The sequence below is a fragment of the Nerophis lumbriciformis genome, linkage group LG27 (assembly GCF_033978685.3).
Source record: "Nerophis lumbriciformis linkage group LG27, RoL_Nlum_v2.1, whole genome shotgun sequence".
NCBI classification, from domain to species: Eukaryota; Metazoa; Chordata; class Actinopteri; order Syngnathiformes; family Syngnathidae; genus Nerophis; species Nerophis lumbriciformis.
The window spans coordinates 22,812,501-22,834,525 of NC_084574.2; the positions used below are offsets into that span (position 1 = coordinate 22,812,501).

The window sequence follows — 22,025 nt, forward strand, 5'->3', positions numbered from 1 at the left end:
TATACAGTCGTGGTCAAAAGTTTACATACACTTGTAAAGAACATAATGTCATGGCTGTCTTGAGTTTCCAATCATTTCTACAACTCTAATTTTTTTGTGATAGAGTGATTGGAGCACATACTTGTTGGTCACAAAAAACATTCATGAAGTTTGGTTCTTTTATGAATTTATTATGGGTTACTGAAAATGTGACCAAATCTGCTGGGTCAAAAGTATACATACAGCAATGTTAATATTTGCTTACCGTACATGTCCCTTGGCAAGTTTCACTGCAATAAGGCACTTTTGGTAGCCATCCACAAGCTTCTGCTTGAATTTTTAACCACTCCTCTTGACAAAATTGGTGAAGTTCAGCTAAATTTGTTGGTTTTCTGACATGGACTTGTTTCTTCAGCATTGTCCACACGTTTAAGTCAGGACTTTGGGAAGGCCATTCTAAAATCTTAATTCTAGCCTGATTTAGCCATTCCTTTACCACTTTTGACGTGTGTTTGGGGTCATTGTCCTGTTGGAACACCCAACTGCGCCCAAGACCCAACCTCCGGGCTGATGATTTTAGGTTGTCCTGAAGAATTTGGAGGTAATCCTCCTTTTTTATTGTCCCATTTACTCTCTGTAAAGCAGCAGTTCCATTGGCAGCAAAACAGGCCCAGAGCATAATACTACCACCACCATGCTTGACGGTAGGTCTGGTGTTCCTGGGATTAAAGGCCTCACCTTTTCTCTTCCAAACATATTGCTGGGTATTGTGGCCAAACAGCTCAATTTTTGTTTCATCTGACCACAGAACTTTCCTCCAGAAGGTCTTAAATGTTATGTGTGTGTGTGTGTGTGTGCGTGTGTGTGTGTGTGTGTGTGTGTGTGTGTGTATAAACTTTTGACCACGACTGTATTAGTTCTTCTGATAGTGTTGAGGCCAGCAGAGAATGCCCTCACTGCAGAAAATAAAATAATTAAACTCATTTGACCTTATTTGAGTGCGAAGAATAGTCAGGGAAACACTACTTTATCTTATATTTCCATCGTTTCTCATGCATGTCCTCATTTCCTTTATTTCATTTAGTCATGTGTTCTTTTTTATGTACTCTTTGTATTTACCCCGAGCTTATGCAATATTCACTCCCTAATGTCATCCAATATTATCTGTCCTCAGTTTGTCTCTTTCTATTTTCTTTCCAGTCACATGTTTAATATGTCCTGGCATATTTTGATGATCAAGTGGCATCCACATGGAACACACATCCTCAGGCTGTGTTGGTGTGTGTGTGTGTTTGCATTCATTTCAACACACACGCACACACACACGAGGCATGTCTAAATGTATTTGCCATCAAGCTGCTTGTCAAACGAGGTTTTATTGGCGCTAAGACAGTACAGTTAACAATATAACCTAATTAAAGTTGTGCTGCTCAAAATGGCTGAAATGCGGCTTTTAGAGCGGTAAGAGAGAAACTCCCTGATATGTGAGTTCATCCTTTCTGAGTCTTCATAATAGAAAGGTTATTTGTGACATTAGCATCATTACCCATGACCAACCGTGCACATTTCAGTTTACAAAGCCAAAACCAGTGAAGTTGGCATGTTGTGTAAATAAAAAATAAAAACTGAATACAATGATTTGCTAATTATTTTCAACCTATATTCAATTGAATTTACTGCAAAGACAAGACACTTAACGTTCGAACTGGAAAACGTTGTTATTTCTTGTTGTTTGGAATTTGCAACATGTTTCAAAAAAGCTGGCACAGGTGGCAAAAAAGACTGAGAAAGTTGAGGAATGCTCATCAAACACTTATTTGGAACATCCCACAGGTGAACAGGCTAATTGGGAACAGGTGGGTGCCATGATTGGGTGTAAAAGCAGCTTCCATCAAATGTTCAGTCATTCACAAACAAGGATGGGGTGAGGGTCACCACTTTGTCAACAAATGCGTGAACAAATTGTCCAACAGTTTAAGAACAAAATTTCTCAACGAGCTATTGCAAGGAATTTAGGGATTTCACCATCTACGGTCCTTAATATCATCAAAAGCTTCCGAGAATCTGAGAAATCACTGCACGTAAGCGATGATATTATGGACCTTCGATCCCTCAGGCGGTACTGCATCAAAAAGCGACATGAGTGTGTAAAGGACATCACCACATGGGCTCAGGAACACTTCAGAAAACCACTGTCAGTAACTACAATTTGTCGCTACATCTGTAAGTGCAAGTTAAATTTCTACAATGCAAAGCGAAAGCCATTTATCAACAACACCCAGAAAAGCTGCCAGCTTCGCTGGGCCTGAGCTCATCTAAGATGGACTGATGCAAAGTGGAAAAGTGTTCTGTGGTCTGACGAGTCCACATTTCAAATTGTTTTTGGAAACTGTGGACGTCGTTGTCCTCCGGAACAAAGAGGAAAAGAACCATCCGGATTGTTGTAGGCGCAAAGTTCAAAAGCCAGCATCTTGATGGTATGGGGGTGTATTAGTGCCCAAGGCATGGGTAACTTACACATCTGTGAAGGCGCCATTAATGCTGGAAGGTACATACAGGTTTTGGAGCAACATATGTTGCCATCCAAGCAACGTTATCATGGACGCCCCTGCTTATTTCAGCAAGACAATGCCAAGCCACGTGTTGCAACAGTGTGGCTTCATAGTAAAAGAGTGCGGGTACTAGACTGGCCTGCCTGTAGTCCAGACCAGTCTCCCATTGAAAATGTGTGGTGCAATACGAAGAATATATATATTTATATATATATATATATATATATATATATATATATATATATATATATATATATATATATATATATATATATATATGTATGTATGTATGTATGTATACAGTATATATATACATATACAGCATAAATATATATATTTATATATATAAATATATACAGTATATATATATATATGTACAGTATATATATATATATATATATATATATATATATATAAAATACCACAACGGAGACCCCGGACTGTTGAACAACTTAAGCTGTACTTCAAGCAAGAATGGGAAATAATTCCACCTGAAAAGCTTCAAAATTTGGTCTCCTCAGTTCCCAAACGTTTACTGAGTGTTGTTAAAAGGAAAGGCCATGTAACACAGTGGTAAAAATGCCCCAGTCCCATTTTTTTGCACTGTGTAGCTGCCATTAAATTCCAAGTTAATGATTATTGGCCAAAAAAAATAAGATTCTCAGTTCGAACATTAAATATCTTGTCTTTGCAGTCTATTCAATTGAATATAAGTTGAAAAGGATTTACAAATCATTGTATTCTGTTTTTATTTACCATTTACACAACGTCCCAACTTTACTGGTTCGGGGTTTTGTAAAATAGACCATTTCCACTGCAGGATGGGATCCATGATGGGATTTTTTTTTTCAGAAAGCAAACCAAGTTGTGTACAAAGTATTTGAAAGTATCAGCTGAAAAAGTGTTTTTGTTCTTTTTGTTTTTTGTATTTGCCTGTTAAGCTTGTCTGGAGGAACTTATCAATGTTCCTCCAGACATACTCACTGCACTTAAAATGTTTCATTGTAGATTGGGGTTTGATTGATGATGTTCTAAACCAAATCTTTGCTGTTTTAATCTTATTTGGACTCCCTTACTCTCTACTTTAGCAACAACCCTGCCCACCGCTATTATCTGGCCACTGATCCAGTGACAGGACAACTTTATGTGTCTGACACCAACTCTCGACGGATCTACAGACCCAAGAACCTGAGTGGTGCACGGGACCTCATCAGTAAGCTCCTACTTTAGCTTTTCTTTTTGCACTGTTATTTTCCTGTTTTACACCTTAATTGTAAATAGAAACTACTACTAATTAGAAACTATCGCACAAATCCGAGTTTAGTAATATGAACGGAATAGTTTTTGAGGCAAGTAAGGTGATGTTACATGGTGTGTTCAGGTAACGGGGAAGTGGTGGCAGGTACTGGTGAACAATGTCCTCCCTTTGACGAAGCACGGTGTGGAGATGGAAAAAAAGCTACAGAAGCTCAGTTGCTGGGACCTAAAGGTACGCACACACACTTACACACTCAAAGGGTAATTTCTTTATGTATTTATTTTTAATAAATTTAATTTATAAAATTATTAGTTAACGCGATAATAACACTTAAAACTAAAAGTTCATTCAACGGTGACTTCTTTTTGACCTTCGTACCGTTCCGTAAGTTGTGGGGAAATGTAATGGTGTTCAGTTACTGGTGAGCCACAAGCTTGAAAAGAGCGTGCAGAAATGGACAAAGAAAGGGCGACGTTTTAGAACTCTCAGATACAAAGCCATGGCAAGTCGTTATCCCAGAGGTTGGCAACCCAAAACGTTGAAAGAGCCATATTGGACCAACAATATCAATCAATCAATCAATCAATATTTATTTATATAGCCCTAAATCACAAGTGTCTCAAAGGGCTGCACAAGCCACAACGACATCCTCGGTACAAAGCCCACATAAGGGCAAGGAAAAACTCCTCCAAAACAAAAACAAATCTGTCTGGAGCCGCAAAAAATGAAAAGCCATATATATGTGTTATAATGAAGGCAACACATGACTTAAGTGTCTATATTAGCTATATTAGCCTACTATCAAAATGACTTTAAAAGACTTATATAAGTGTTATAATGAAGGCAACACATGATGTGTCTATATTAGCTATAATAGCCTACTATCAAAATGACTTTAAAAGTCTTATATAAGAGTTATAAAGAAGGCAGCACATGATTTAAGTGTCTATATTAGCTATATTAGCCTACTATCAAAATGACATAAAAGTCTTATATAAGTGTTGTAATGAAGGCAACACATGATTTTAATGTGTCTATATTAGCTATATTAGCCTACTATCAAAATTACTTTAAAAGTCTTATATAAGTGTTATAATGAAGGCAACACATGATGTAAGTGTCTATATTAGCTATAATAGCCTACTATCAAAATGACTTTAAAAGTCTTATATAAGTGTTATAATGAAGGCAACACATGATTTAAGTGTCTATATTTGCTATAATAGCCTACTATCAAAATGACTTTAAAAGTCTTATATAAGTGTTATAATGAAGGCAACACATGATGCAAGTGTCTATATTAGCTATATTACCTTACTATCAAAATTACTTTAAATGTCTTATATAAGTGTTATAAAGAAGGCAACACATGATGTAAGTGTCTATATTAGCTATATTAGCCTACTATCAAAATGACTTTAAAAGTCTTATATAAGTGTTATAATGAAGGCAACACATGATTTAAGTGTCTATATTAGCTATATTAGCCTACTATCAAAATTACTTTAAAAGTCTTATATAAGTGTTATAATGAAGGCAACACATGATGTAAGTGTCTATATTAGCTATAATAGCCTACTATCAAAATGACTATGTGTCGCAGGCTGAAGCAAATCTTCGTTGACAGAAATTTTGAAATGTAATATTTATTCTACACATTTTTACAACATTAGAAACCATTACTAAATCAGAGGTTACGCAGAAGGTGAGATAACTCCTGGAAATTACTGGCTTTTAATGGCCAAAGGTATAGATGTGTGTCCAAGTTAAAGGAAACAGCAGCCTGTCTTGTTTTAATAGATTTATTACAATCTTTGGTAAGCTAGGTAATGTTTGCTGTGGTCTGGAACAACATGGCACACAAACAACTATCTGAAATGCAGCCAATATTACATACAGATAATGTGTCATGAGATACTAAAGACTATAAAAATGGGACCCATTACCTCCCTGCTTGGCACTCAGCATCAAGGGTTGGAATTGGGGGTTGAATCACCAAAAATGATTCCCGGGCGCAGCCACCGCTGCTGCTCACTGCTCTCCTCACCTCCCAGGGGGTGATCAAGGGTGATGGGTCAAATGCAGAGAATAATTTCACCACACCTCGTGTGTGTGTGACAATCATGGGTACTTTAACTTTAACTTAATATGCAAAACTAAATTATATACAAAGAGGATAAAAGTAAAGGAAATTAAATGAGCTCAAATATACCTACAAATGAGGCATAATGATGCAATATGTACATACAGCTAGCCTAAATAGCATGTTAGCATCGATTAGCTTGCAGTCATGCACTGACCAAATATGCCTGATTAGCACTCCATAACAAGTCAATAACATCAACAAAGCGCACCTTTGTGCAGTCACACACAGTATAAAACTTTTGGTGGACAAAATGAGACAAAGAAGGAGTGGAAGATTTCACATGTAAACAAACTGCTGCGTGACAGTCCACACTATGGGGAGTTCAAGAACCGCCAAAATTAGGAGGACAAAACGATGTTCACCAAATACTCATATTAAACATATTAAACAGTGGGCTTTCTAACAATTGGGAAGGTTTGTGTCATGTTTGTCCTCAAACAAAAAACATACTAAAACAAACACAAAATGTTTCCTTAAATTTTTTTCTATTTTCAACCCTTTTTTAAAAATGCTCCAGGGAGCCACTAGGGCGGCGCTAAAGAGAGCCGCAGGTTGCTGACCCCCGATTTAACGTAAATAGTGAGTCCACACCACGCCTTACAGTCATAAGGACACACTGACCACTGCACACTACATTTTCTTTAGATGGGCATATTTTCCACACATTATTGAATGCACTTGACACAACATTCGACCTTAACTACTCCGAACTTTTGACAGACTTCTCACTCAATCAATTTTTATATGTAAAAAAAATACCATAACCTCGCTAGCTTGGGCCAATTACATCATAGGTTAATGATGACTAATAATAATAATAATAATAACTGGGATTTATATAGCGCTTTTCTAAGTACCCAAAGTCGCTTTACATGTAGAACCCATCAATCATTCACACCTGGTGGTGGTAAGCTACTTTCATAGCCACAGCTGCCCTGGGCTAGACTGACGGAAGCGTGGCTGCAATTTGCGCCAACGGCCCCTCCGACCACCACCTATCATTCATCATTCAATTCACCGGTGTGAGTGGCACCGGGGGCAAAGGGTGAAGTGTCCCGCCCAAGGACACAACGGCAGCGACTTTTTGGATGGTAAGAGGCGGGGAGCGAACCTGCAACCCTCAGGTTTCTGGCACGGTTGCTCTACCCACTACGCTAACGCCGACTAACTAACAGTATCACTTAGATTCTGAAAAAAAAACTTTGTTAGGTGTTTTAACAACAACAAAAATTCCAACATTAGAAGGGGGTTCAGTTGTATTTGTGTGTTCATACCATTTTTCTGGAAGTCCATGCCACAATTTGCCAATGTGGAATTTATTAGTATGTTTCTCCTCCATACAGGGATTGCAGTTGACAAGAATGGTTTGATCTACTTTGTGGACGGGACAATGATCAGAAAAGTGGATCGCAATGGAATCATATCAACAGTGCTTGGAAGCAACGACTTGACGTCTGCACGACCTCTCACCTGCGATACCAGCATGCACATAAGACAGGTAACATAAAGTCTCATTATGGCAACATTCGTTGTCAAATCATCCCAAAATCTTAGCACCATGAACTGCTTCTTTTTTTAAATTATCCTGATCATTTTTTACACTGATTATCATAATTCCGGAATATATATCTCAACGCCATTTGTACTGGCTGACTGACGGAAACCACAACCAACTGTTACCGATGGGCGATAATGTTTAGTTTTTTAACCCACGCCAGTTTGTTGACATAGTTGTGCCCGAGTTGAGTATATCTCTATTTTGATTCTTCTGTATTTAAATTATATTCTAGCAACAGGAGTAATGTGTATGGTTCCGAGCTGCGGGTCTCGGGTCGGGCTAAAGGGGGCAGTGACGTTTGTTTACTAGTTAGAGCCAGTCCAAGACAGAAATGATTTGTGGAGCTGAATTTGCCAAATTAAAGTACAGTATGTAGTATGTCTAACTGTAAGGTACACTGTGTAGTTTTGTAGACTTAGACTTCCTTTTTATTGTCATTCAAATTTGAACTTTACAGCACAGATAAGAACGAAATTTCGTTACATAAGCTCATGGTAGTGCAGGATAAAAAAAGCAATAAGGTGCATATATAAATAAATAAATATATATAAATAATATATATAATATATATATAAAATAAATAAATATATATAAATATATATAAATAAATAAATAGATTACTGTACAGATAAATATATTGCACTTTTTCCTATGCGTCCACGTTTATGGATTTATGTTATATTGTCTTTTTTATTCCAGCGAGTTAATCCATTTTGGGGGGAGTTGAGGGGATAATTTAATTTAATTATGATGCGTTCAAGAGTCTTAAGGCCTGAGGGAAGAAGCTGTTACAGAAACTGGAGGTTCTGCTTCGGAGGCTGCGGAACCTCTTTCTAGAGTCCAGCAGTGAAAACAGTCCTTGGTGGGGGTGGGAGGAGTCTTTGCAGATTTTCTGAGCCCTGGTCAGGCAGCGGCTTTTTGCGATCTCCTGGATAGGAGGAAGAGGAGTCCTGATGATCTATTCCGCCGTCCTCACCACTCTCTGGTGAGACTTCCAGTCTGAGGCACTGCAGGCTCCAGTCCAGACAGAGATGCTGTTGGTCAGTAGGCTCTCTATAGTGCCTCTGTAGAATGTGCTGAGAATGGGAGGAGGGAGCTGTGCTCTTTTCATGCGATGCAAAAAGTGCATGCGCTGCTGAGCTCTTTTTACAAGAGCTCCGGTGTGTAGGGACCAGGTTATATTGTCAGTTATCTGCACCCCCAGGAACTTGGTGCTGCTTACTATCTCCACCGCTGTGCCGTTGATGTATGTGCAGCAACTGTAGCTGGTCATCACAATATTTTTCACTCTAATATAACATCGCAGCTGCCCTAATTCAGTTTAACGTCTTTTGTGCATGTGCAACATTTTTTATAAATAAATTAACGTATTTTTCCGACTATAAGGCGCACTTAATATCCTTTAATTTTCTCAAAACTTGACAGTGCAGTGCGCCTTATACCTCGGTGCGCCTAATGTACGGAATAATGTTAGTTGTGCTTACCGACCTCGAAGCTATTTAATTTGGTACGTGGTGAAATGATAAGTGTGACAGTAGATGGCAGTTACACATAAGAGATACGTGTAGACTGCACTATGATGGCAGTCACACATAAGAGATACATGTAGACTGCAATATGACGCAAGTAAACAACACCAAAATGTTATATGTTCCATTGAAAATATAGAACATTACACACGGCGGTCAAATATCTGTCAAAATGTTTTAAATACGACTTTGGTAAGCTATGAAGCTGCACCGCTTAATGGATTGTACTGTGCTTCAACATACGAGTATTATTATGGTGTGTGTATAAGGTAAGACATATTTTCTTGTGTTTTGTTTCGCAATATTATGCAAAAGCAACTTTTCTTACCTTCTGGTACCTGCTGATCTGTATTTGGGATCTGCAAAAGTCCTGAAAATGTGCATCCGTGTCGACCCCGCAGTCGATAAGCTTCTTATTTTTCTCTATCTTTTTGTTATGGGACATTCATCCTCCGCTGTTGCCATTTCTAATATAAAGTAGTGTAAAGTTCTTACTTATACCTGTCAGTAAACTCTCCATGAAAGCGCTAAAACATACCGGTGTAGTGAGTTTACATTATTCACCCAAGGAACTTTAGCTATTAATAGTTCCGGTGGGACGTTTTTTCACGGGACACATTTCCGGTGTTGTTATTGCACTAGTGAGCCACGGATGAGGAGATGCTGCTTTGTTATTGATTGAAGTAAAGTCTGAATGTCATTAAAACAGTTAGCTCCATCTTTTGACACTTCTTCCACCCCCGTCCATGCTACACCGCTACAACAAAGATGACGGGGGAGAAGACGCTGTTGAAGGTGAGCCACGTAAATAAGACCACCCACAAAACGGCGCATCCTGAAGCGACTTGAAGATGATCTGTAATACATAATCTATGCAAAATTTTGACCAAAGAACCACCATTACATGTTATGTAGACCACAAGGAAGTGTTTTACATTTAGAAAAAAATCATAATATGACCCTTATGCGCCTTTTGTATGAAAATAAACCTGACTAGACCCGCTCATCGGCAGTGCGCTTTATAATCCGGTGCGCCCTATGGTCCCTAAAATAGGGTATTGTAGAATCCAGGTGAACATTTGCAACAAACGCACCCAGGTTCTCCAGGTGTCGCTGCCTCTACGCTAATTAAGGAGCCACGGGTAGGACCTGATATTCAGCTGGGAACGTGTTCAACAATAAATAAACAAAAGACATATGACCAGTAGCCACAACACAATCAGGGTTATTATTAATACTACACAAATTAATCCAGCATAATAAATATCACCCCACTCCTGTCTATGTAACCCGCCGATACAATACAAACACCTGCACAACACACTCAACCACATGTGCAGTCCACCTCCCAAAGTTTATACAGAAAATGTTTTAACCCCAAAGTTACATACACAACATTTTGGGCAAGCGATATAACTTTGGAAGCCGCAGCGTACTTACAGTACTGCGCATCCAACTCAAGTGCTCCTGGTTATTGTCACTTTTAGTCCCAGTTCTCCACAGGCCGATGGTAAATCCTCAAAAAAGGTTAAGTATGAGGATATGAGCCAAGTAGTAGTTCCGCAGCAAATTGTCTGGTGAACAGGTGGTCAATTTCCGCTTCCACCCCGTCCGATAGCACCCGATGCCTTTAATATTCCCACATTCTATTAATTGTCATTTATGATATTACCTTTATTATTGGATGTGCCTGTAACAGGTCATAACGGTTCATAAATGAATGAAATAATAAGTGTTTTTTTCCCAGCTGAGCACAAGCTAATTGTGACTGGCAATATTTATACAGTATATACCGTATTTTCCGGACCATAGGGCACACCGGATTATATTAGCAGCCCTTTGAGACACTTGTGATTTAGGGCTATATAAATAAACATTGATTGATAAGGCGCACTGCCGATGAATGGTCTATTTGTGGTCTACATAACATGTAATGGTGGTTTTTTGGTCAAAATGTTGCATAGATGATGTTTTACAGATCATCTTCAAGCCGCTTTCTGACAGTCGCTTCAGGATGCACCGTTTTGTGGGCGGTCTTATTTACGTGGCTTACCCTGTCCCCGTCATCTTTGTTGTAGTGGTGTAGCGTGCAAGGACGGGTGTGGAAGAAGTGTCAAAAGATGGAGCTAACTGTTTTAATGACATTCAGACTTTACTTCAATCAATAACGGAGCAGCATCTCCTCAACAAGGGGATGGGTCAAATGCAGAGGACAAATTTCACCACACCTAGTGTGTGTGTGACTATCATTGGTACTTTAACTTAAAACAAAGAAAACAACCTGAAGTTGCCGTTATTTTTAAATTACCATGCCATGATTTTACCATTCCGGCCCACTTGGGAATAGATTTTCCTCCACGCGGCCTCTGAGCTAAAATGTTTGACACCCCTGGTCTAAATGATTAATTGCTTTTAAGCATTAGTTGTTTGTTACCTTGAGATTGTAGTTTGTGTACTTCTTCTCAGAATCTCTACAGAGACAATATTTGTACAGGTATTTGTAGTTATAGTCCACATACTTAATTCTCCTTGTGAATTTTGTAAAGTTAAAGCTAATATGGCAATAGTGTTTTATATTGTGGCGTAGTGGTTTGAACATGTGTTCCTTCTACATCACAAAAGCATGCATTTAGCCTAATTGGAGACTAAAGGTTTCCACTCACATTGGGTCATTCATACATTATTGTATTCCCCTCCCCTCTCCTGGCCCCCGCCACACTAATCATCAGCGCTTCGACCTGGTAACTTATCCAATCACCGCTATTGTGCTGCGTTAGAGTACTGCAATTTCACTGGACTATGTTCAGCCTTATTTTAAGCAGATGTCATTAATTGCATGCGAGAGCGGAACAAAAGATGAGCAATTTGCAATAATTAAATGTCTTGTCTTTATTACTAACTCAGGTGTGTCAGATGTGGTTTATTAGTAGTGTTTGTTTTTTGATTTAAAAGTAGACTTTTTTGGTGTTTGGGCTCTGTGCCAGGGAGAAATATGAGGGGCCGTTAGGGACATTATTCAGAATGACCTCTTCCGTGTATCAGTAGTGTGTGTGTGAGAAAAAGATTTCAGTTGTTTATGTGAGAGCATTTCAGTAGTGTGTATAAGAGTATTTCAGTAGTGTGTATGAGAGTGTTTCAGTCGTGTGTGTGAGAGAAAAACATTTCAGTTGTTTATGTGAGAGCATTTCAGTAGTGTATGTAAGAGGTAATTCTGAATAATGTCCCTAATGGCCCCTCATAGAGAAAAAGCACCTTGGAGAGAACCCACGCAGACAAAATGAGAACTTGCAAACTCCTTGCTTGCAATCAAAAGCTGGCTTTACATTGACCTATTGTTTTACTTTCAATATTAGTCTATGATATTATATTTACATGTTGTTGTCATTCTGTATGTCCAGGTTCGTTTGGAATGGCCCACTGATCTAGCAATCAGTCCCATGGATAACTCCATCTACGTTTTGGATAACAACGTTGTGCTGCAGATTACAGAAAACAGACAGGTGTTGTCTTGATCTAGTGCCATTTTTTCACCAAGGTAAAAATGATTATATCATCTGAGGTGTGTGTGTGTATCCAGGTTCGAATTGTGGCAGGTCGTCCCATGCACTGCCAAGTCCCTGGTATCGAATATACAATTGGGAAGAGAGCTGTCCAGACCATGTTAGAAGGCGCAACAGCCATTGCTCTGTCCTACAATGGCATTCTCTACATTGCTGAGACAGACGAGAAAAAAATACACCGCATTCGCCAGGTAATGTGTTTTTTTTTTGTTAACGTCTGTTCTTTTTTCCTCAGGTCCACCCTGTAAAGGAAAACAAATGACATTGCTGTACTGTTAACATAATAATGTATAAAAACATACTTAAAAAGCTCTAATTCAATTAAACACAATATACCTTCATTATAATAGCAAAATAGATTAGACTAAATTAGACTAAATTCACCAAACCGGTGCATTTAAACTCTCTGGGCTGCATAACAAAATTTAAAAAGTAGTTGCGATCTGCATTTACTGCTACGTGCAGTTAATTTTTTTATTTTTACCTAGTGTTAATATGGTGTAGTAGCGGAGCCTAGTGTAAAATGGACAATGTGCAATAATAATTAACTTTCGTATACCTTTGGATTCTTTGTTTACAGTCGTTTCAATTCTTAATTATTTATTTTTTATTTTTTCACTCTTCACACTGGGCTGCTAATAATACTGTGTTGTTGCTTTTGGAACCATATTTCCGTGAGGGCAGACACCCAAGCGATCAGTAGTTATGTCTGTTCTAATCTTATCTAGTCCAATTTAAAATATTCCATTTGTTTTTTTTGTTTTTTTTTGCTTGACGAGCTGCAGGTCGTCTGCGTAGAATAAAACGTCCATCTGCACATTGAGCCTACATATACATGTAACAAGCAGATTGGCACAAAGCGCTATTGACAGAGGCTCAATGGTAAGAGCAAAAAGCAATGGACTCAGGGGGCAACCCTGTCGAGTAGAACGATAGAGGGATTTAATATTTTTTGTCTACCCCAGGGCAGCTGTGGCTATGAAAGTAGCTTACCACCACCAGGTGTGAATGAATGATGGGTTCTACATGTAAAGCGACTTTGGGTACTTAGAAAAGCGCTATATAAATCCCAGGTATTATTATTTGTCCTGACCGAGACCACTGGGGATAAATAGAGACATAAAACTATTACCGAAGCCGAATCTCTCTAGGACATAAATAGATAGTTCCACTCCACCCCGTCAAAAGTATTTTCCGCATCCAGTGATATCACAGCCTCTTGGGTTTTGGAAGCAGGCACATTGTACAATATATTGAAATGACATCGAAGATTATAAAAGGAGTGCCAATTTCGAATGGACCTGATTTGATCTGCATTAATAGAAGGAAGAATAGTGTCAAGACATAACACCAGCAGTTTATACAATCATTTTGAATCCACATTCAACAGGCTAATAGGATGATACAAAGTGCACAAAGAGGGATCTTTGTCTTTTTTTCAAGAGGAGCGAAATTGATGCTTGGTTGTGTTTGTGTACATATCCAATAACAACGGGGCAGGCTTATGCCAAAACCTTTCTAAAAATTCGGAAGGGTAACCATCCAGTCCCTGAGATTTACCGCTTTGTCGTGATAATGCTGCAACATTAAATTCTGCAGCAGTGACTGGTCTCTCCAATTCCATCGCAGCGAACTTATGAACTGAGGGGATGTCCGGATTATTAAACAAGTCTTCCAGCTTAGGGGTAGAACATTGAGCAGACGATTAAAGGGATGTGTAAAAATCCTTAAATACGTTCTTCATCTCATGGTCATCAGTGGTTACGCCTGAATCAGTTTCAATCTGCGTAACATGATGGGATGCCGATATCTGGCGTAATTGATGCTATAATAATTGGCTGGCCTTATCGCCACGTTCAAAGAACTGGGATCTTGAGCGGAGCATTTGTTCAGTGGCGCGATCTGATGTGAAAACATCCAGTTCTGCCTGTAGAGAGAACCTTTCCTGATAAACATCGAGGCTTTGAGGGACAGTGTGACAATTTTCTTAGCAAGGACATGCGTTGTGTCAGCTTACTCAATTTATCTTCCCTGAGTCTTTTCTCATAACTTGTATAAGAGATTATCTCCTCCCTAATGTACGCCTTCAGTGTCTCCCAGAGCACAGAGGCCGACACTGTCCCTAAAGTCTTCATTTAAAAGTCATCGTGTATTAAGACGACACGGTTTTTAAAGCGTATATCCATTAAAATTGGATAATGATTCGAGATAACAATTGCATTGTATTTACATGTAGGTATAGATGAAAGTAATTTGTTATCAACCAAAAAGTAAGCAATACGGGTGAAGCTCTGATTTACAGTACTTGAGAAAAGAATGAATATTACCTCTCAATGAGATTCATAGAGGGCCAGACATCTGAAACAGAAAATTACTCGGTTTGTTGCAACTTTGTGACTTTATTGGACGCAGCCATCCACCAAGCTAGAGCACCTGCACGCACTCACTGTCGCCGCTCCCTCACCTCTTTCGCCCACTCACTCACTGACGTCACTCACCTCACATGCTGTCATATCTTAAAGGGCCACACACACACACATACGCTACTCTCATAACAATTAACAAGACATCATGGTGAAGCCAGAAGTCGAGTTTCTTAACATGGAGACATTCTCAATACTTTTCTTTTGTCGAGCACAAAGAAAATAACATTTTAGTTAAATGTAAGTTGTGTCTTGATCAAAGATCCTATCTACTTAAAGTTAAAGTTAATTAATTAATTAATTACATATTACAAAACTGTTGTATACTAATTCATAGATGTTATTTTATTATATAAAAGGTCAGTAAATTATTCTATATATTTGTAAACGCTTGAAGTGAGAAAGGGGTAGGATTAAATAAGCTTTGCTTCTTCCTACTCCTTTTCGGGCATGATGTAGAATGAAATGATATGAAATTGTGTGATGTATTGTGATGTAAGTGTGTTCATGTTCGAAATAAACTAAAGAAAGAAAGAAAGAAAGTTAAAGTGCCATTATGTTGCAGCTATTTTAAAATAGTTTTGTCAATTTGTTCTGGCCTGAAATAAATTGGCCCATTGAAACATATCTTTGTCTTTGTGTGTTGTATGTAGACCACATTGCTTTCTGAGTCCAGTGATGCAAAAGCATGTCAAGTTGATCAACAGATTGTATTGTTCTCCAGTGCAATAACAGTACTGAAATGAAGGCTCAAAGGGCATTAATGGGAGCCTTAAAAAAAGAAGTAACTAAATAGTTACTTTTCACAGTAACGTATTACTTTTCGGTGTAAGTAACTGAGTTAGTAACTTGAGTTACTTTTGAAATAAAGTAACTAGTAACTGTAACTAGTTACTGGTTTTCAGTAACTAACCCAACACTGACGCTGACACACTCAACATGCATTTGGATGAAAAAAAAAGTACTGGTATTTTCCAAAGGCAGTATAGTATCGTTTTTTTATTCATTAGTACCAGGGTACTTTGTTAATACATGTATACCGTACAACCCTACTTAATTAAAAAAGGCCCAAGTTTACGTAAATAAGTCACAATCACAAGTATTTTTTAGAAGGGGGCAGGTAAAGAAATCTGGGTATTTTAGTTTCCTTGGCGTTTTGCAGTGTCTTAGCAGGAGACTTTCACTCCTTTTGTCTTATTTTGTTCCTGCTTGTTTGTAGGTGTCAACTGATGGAGAAATGACTTACCTGGCGGGGGCCCCGTCTGATTGTGATTGCAAGGTACTTAATCCCACTTCACAGAACAAGAAAAAGACAAAGCTATTCTTAAACCGCAAAGGATTTTTTTTTATGTGTGTTTAAAAGTCTTCTCTTCTGACTTGAAAAAAAGTGGGCCTGTTCTTTTTTTTCATCTATGATTTCTTTTAGGAAAATGTGGTATTCACCAATATAAAAGTGCTGGGATAATATATGTTAGAATTTTAGCTTTTTAGCCTTTAAGGCAGGGGTGTCAAATGTATGAAAAGGTTTTATCCGGCCCGCAGAATGAGTTTGCTAAGTATAAAAATTAGCCAAAATTCTTGAATAAGAGAAACTGCTGTTCTAAATGTGTCCACTAGATGTCACAATAGCAATTATTTGTATCTTTGCAGATTATGCTACATATGTAAAAATAATAAACCACATGTTAGAAAATGATCAAACGACATACATAACATACTGTAATTTGATTTTTATATTATTTTTTATCTTGATAGATTGATAATGAACAGACATCATCATGAACAGATGAGTTGACTGTTAAACATTATCACACCATTTATTCAGAAAATATAAATAACAAATAAAGATAGAATACTATTAACAGCAACATGTAAGTGTAAAAAAAACAACCAACAGCATTATTGTTTGTACATTTTCAGAATGTCCTTGTTCTATTTTTAAACAAAATCAAACAATCTGAAGTTGTCTTTATTTTTACGTTATCGTGCCGTGATTTTACCAGTCCGGCCCACTTGGGAGTAGATTTTTCTCCTTGTGGCCCCCCATCTAAAATGACTTTCACACCCCTGCTTTAAGGCCTTTGGAATAGTGCAAACCTACAGTACTGGATTATTCAGAATCATTGTATACTATACTATTTTATATTTATAATGTTTTTCAACAGTTTTCACCACTCGCCAACTTTACTCATACTAATTTCCTTATGTTTGAAACAGACATGCATTAGGCGCAGTTGAGCACCATCTTGAACTTGTTTAATCCCTCTTGAATGTGTTCTTGAGAACCCATTTAGGAATCTTCCGAGGAGCATATTGACGTATTGATTTCCCATCCACTCCTCGATGCCACTCAAAAATGCATATTTTACATGTACTGCGCACCTTTTGTACTATTATTAACACGGTGTCTACTGGTGTCTCCCTTGCTTTCCATTGTCCTACCAACGCCCTTCAGAACGATGCCAACTGTGACTGTTACCAAAGCGGAGACGGTTATGCGAAAGATGCAAGGCTTAACTGTCCTTCCTCGTTGGTGGTGTCCTCGGATGGTACGCTGTATGTGGCCGATCTGGGAAACATTCGCATTCGGGCAATTCGGCGCAATCAACCACCTACTGGTACGTGTATTCACTACTCTGATTGACTTGGGTTATCTGAGTTCAAGACGTTGAACCACAAAGTGATTCATTTTGTCCAATAAATAACCACTGCATCCACCTCTGGGGTCCAGGGTAGGATTGTTCTGCTTGTGCATAGTTTTGTGTTTATTTCTATAGATCACTTTTGTCTTGTTTTGGTTGGTTCCCTTACTTTCATTGCAACCTCATGCGTGTTTTCATTTTTACACAGGACCTACCTAATCTACCGTATTTTCCGGACCATAGGGCGCACCGAATTATAAGGCGCACTGCCCATGAATGGTCTATTTTTGATCTTTTTTATATATAAGAGTGTCCGCCCTAAGACTGGGAGGTTGTGAGTTCAAACCCCGGCATACCAAAGACTACAGAAAATGGGACCCATTGCCTCCCTGCTTGGCACTCTGCATCAAGGGTTGGAATTGGGGGTTAAATCACCAAATAATTTCCTGGGCGCGGCCCACGCTGCTGCTCACTGCTCCCCTCACCTCCCAGGGGCTGAAAACATGGGGATGGGACAAATTGGAACTTTTAACTTTAACACCGAATTATAGGGCGCATTAAAGGAGTCATATTAGTATAATTTTTTTTTCTAAATGTAGAACACTTCCCTGTGGTCTATCAGTGGTCCCCAACCACCGGGTCTGCGGACCGATTGGTACTGGGCCGCACAAGAAATTTAGAAAAAAAAAAATATATATATATATATATATACATATACTGTATATATTTTTTTAAATTTATTAATTCAACATAAAAAACACAATATATACATTATATGTCAATATACATCAATACAGTCTGCAGGGATACAGTCCGTAAGCACAGATAATTGTATTTCTTTATGAAAAAAAAAATAATAATAAAAAAATAATTTAAAAAAAACCACCCCCCGCCCCCCCCCAGTCCTTGGGACACATTTTCAAGCGTTGACCAGTCCGCAGCTACAAAAAGGTTGGGGACCACTGGTCTACATAACATGTGATGGTGGTTCTTTGGTCAAAATGTTGCATAGATTTTGTTTTACAGATCATCTTCAAGCCGCTTTCTGACAGTCGCTTCAGGATGCGCCGTTTTGTGGGCGGTCTTATTTACGTGGCTCACCTTCGACAGCGTCTTCTCCCCGTCATCTGTTGTAGCGGTGTAGCGTGCAAGGACGGGAGTGGAAGAAGTGTCAAAAGATGGAGCTAACTGTTTTAATGACATTTAGACTTTACTTCAATCAATAATGGAACAGCATCTTTTAATCCGGAAACAACAACAAAGGCAGAAATGTGTCCCGTTAAAAACCGTCCGACCGGAACTCTCTAACTAAAGTTCCTTGGGTGAATAATGTAAACTCGCGACACCGGTTTGTTTTACCGCTTTCATGGCGAGTTTACTGACAGATATAAGTAAGAACTTTACACTACTTTATATTAGAACTAACAAGAAGATAGAGAAAAAGAAGGAGCTTATCGACTACAGTGTCGGTACAGACTACAATGCAATCGTTGTTGGCTCTCACAAAGTCTGCTTGATTAGCATTGTTGTTGATGGGGAGGGGATCTCTGGTTCCTAACACCATGTCACGGATCATGTGACTGGCTTTCTCATTACCTCTCAAAATGGCTCGGGAATCTTCGTGAGATTGATACTATTTCAATTACCGTATTTTTCCGAGTATAAGTCGCACCGGAGTATAAGTCGCACCTGCCGAAAATGCATAGTAAAGAAGGGAAAAAACATAAATCGCACTGGAGCCCGGCCAAACTATGAAAAAAACTGCGACTTATAGTCCGAAAAATACGGTATATCTATTTATTCACAAACTTTGGAAGTTTTTTGTTTCCTGAATCGGATACTGTAAATATGATAATAGCTTCAATATAGAGGCAACTGGTTTTTCCACTCTACTGGTATTTTAAAGGCAGCATCCTAAACCTAACACATTATTTTAACACGCCGGCAGGGTCGGTGACTTCCAGGGGGTAAAAATTAATCAAAATGTTTTTGCATTTGCCCTCAGGCTCTTTGGCATCAGGACCTAGCTCCTATGAAGTGGCCTCTCCAGCTTCCCAGGAGCTCTATGTGTTTGACTTGAATGGAACTCATCAATTCACAGTATCCCTGGTCACTGGAGACTATAAATACAATTTTAGCTACAGGTTGGTGTGTGGAAATTTGATTTGTTGGCTTTTACCCTCCTTATTCTCTCTCAGTACCATCATTCACCACCTTTTTTTTTCTTCTTCTTACAGCAACGAGGAGGATTTAACAGCAGTGACCGACAGCAACGGCAACACCCTCCGTATCCGTAGAGATACCAATAGGATGCCTGTGCGTCTGGTCGCCCCAGACAATCAGGTAAGTTGGATGCAATTGCAAATATAAATCTGTACTCACTTGTGTTTCAAAAGATCAGGAGCAGCATCAGTGGCAGTGTTAGTTTGGTGGGTTTACAAGTAAAACTACAGTAAAAAATACAGTGGAACCTCAATTCATATACAAACTTGTCGATTTATGAACGACAAACGGCATGAAAATCTGCTTGTACGAGTTTTGTCTCAGTGTATGAATGTTTCATCCACCCTTTGTGTGCCTTGCAGCACATCCATTGTGGGTAGGCTTATCCATCTCTGTGCTCATTCAGTCAGCAGCGACTGTTCTAATTGCTACTTTGTGTGCTTTTTGAATGTTTTTTTGTAGCCTTTTTACAACATTTTTCTAGTTTTGCGAGCTCAATATGTACAAAACCCAAAACCAGTGAAGTTGGCATGTCGTGTAAATCGTAAATAAAAACAGAATACAATGATTTGCAAATCCCTTTCAATGTATATTCAATTGAATAAACTGCAAAAACAAGATATTTAACGTTCAAACTTAGAAACTATTTTGTTTTTGTTGTAAATAATCATTAACTTACAATTTAATGGCAGCAACACATTGCAAAAAAGTTGGCACAGGGGCATTTTTACCACTGTGTTACATGGCCTTTCCTTTTAACAACACTCAGTAAACGTTTGGGAACTGAGGAGACCAATTTTTGAAGCTTTTCAGGTGGAATTATTTCCCATTCTTGCTTGATGTACAGCTTTAGTTGTTCAACAGTCCGGGGTCTCCGTTGTCGTATTTTAGGCTTCATAATGTGCCACATATTTTCAATGGGAGACAGGTCTGGACTACAGGCAGGCCAGTCTAGTACACACACTGTTTTACTATGAAGCCACGCTGTTGTAACACGTGGCTTGGCATTGTCTTGCTGAAATAAGCAGGGGCGTCCATGATAACATTGCTTGGATGGCAACATATGTTGCTCCAAAATCTGTATGTACTTTTCAGCATTAATGGTGCCTTCACAGATGTGTAAGTTACCCATGCTTTGGGCACTAATACACCCCCATACCATCACAGATGCTGGCTTTTGTTTGATATACAGTACTGTGTAGCACTTTATATTGTGTTCAAAGTGTACTAACTTTTACTAAAATACAGTCGTGGTCAAAAGTTTACATACACTTGTAAAAAACATAATGTCATGGCTGTTTTGAGTTTCCAATAATTTCTACAACTCCTATTTTTGTTGTGATAGAGTGATTGGAGCACATACTTGTTGGTCACAAATAACATTCATGAAGTTTGGTTCTTTTATGAATTTATTATGGGTCTACTGAAAATGTGAGCAAATCTGCTGGGTTAAAAGTATACATACAGCAATGTTAATATTTGGTTACATGTCCCTTGGCAAGTTTCACTGCAATAAGGCACTTTTGGTAGCCATCCACAAGCTTCCGGTTGAATTGTTGACCACTCCTCTTGACAAAATTGGTACAGTTCAGCTAAATGTATTTCTTCAGCATTGTCCACACATTTAAGTCAGGACTTTGGGAAGGCCATTCCAAAACCTTAATTCTAGCCTGATTTAGCCATTCCTTTACCACTTTTGACGTGTGTTTGGGGTCATTGTCCTGTTGGAACACCCAACTGCGCCCAAGACCCAACCTCCGGGCTGATGATTTTAGGTTGTCCTGAAGAATTTGGAGGTAATCCTCCTTTTTCATTGTCCCATTTACTCTCTGTAAAGCACCAGTTCCATTGGCAGCAAAACAGGCCCTTAGCATAATACTACCACCACCATGCTTGATGGTAGGTTTGGTGTTCCTGGGATTAAAGGCCTCACCTTTTCTCCTCCAAACATATTGCTGGGTATTGTGGCCAAACAGCTCAGTTTTAGTTTCATCTGACATCACATGGACAAAGATAAGACCTTCTGGAGGAAAGTTCTGTGGTCAAAAGAAACAACTGTATAGACTTGTCGAGGCTGGAACCCATGTTTACATTGTTTCATATAAAGAAATGTGCTTACGTTTACGAACTGAACCTGTTCAAGAACCAATTAAGT

The 22,025-nt window shown here is 38.7% G+C and overlaps 1 protein-coding gene across 11 annotated transcripts in view; it reads left to right on the top strand.

Moving 5' to 3' along the window:
• Positions 1-22,025, top strand: part of tenm3 (teneurin transmembrane protein 3) — an 822,859-nt gene that overhangs the window by 708,128 nt on the left and 92,706 nt on the right. For all 11 annotated transcript variants that reach the window (XM_061988364.1, XM_061988365.1, XM_061988363.1 and 8 more), the window contains 9 exons: positions 3,620-3,744; positions 3,913-4,020; positions 7,279-7,433; positions 12,421-12,522; positions 12,600-12,773; positions 16,225-16,284; positions 17,461-17,623; positions 19,653-19,791; positions 19,885-19,990. In XM_061988364.1, the coding sequence (XP_061844348.1) occupies positions 3,620-3,744; positions 3,913-4,020; positions 7,279-7,433; positions 12,421-12,522; positions 12,600-12,773; positions 16,225-16,284; positions 17,461-17,623; positions 19,653-19,791; positions 19,885-19,990 (1,132 nt within the window). The remainder of the gene's footprint in view (positions 1-3,619; positions 3,745-3,912; positions 4,021-7,278; positions 7,434-12,420; positions 12,523-12,599; positions 12,774-16,224; positions 16,285-17,460; positions 17,624-19,652; positions 19,792-19,884; positions 19,991-22,025) is intronic.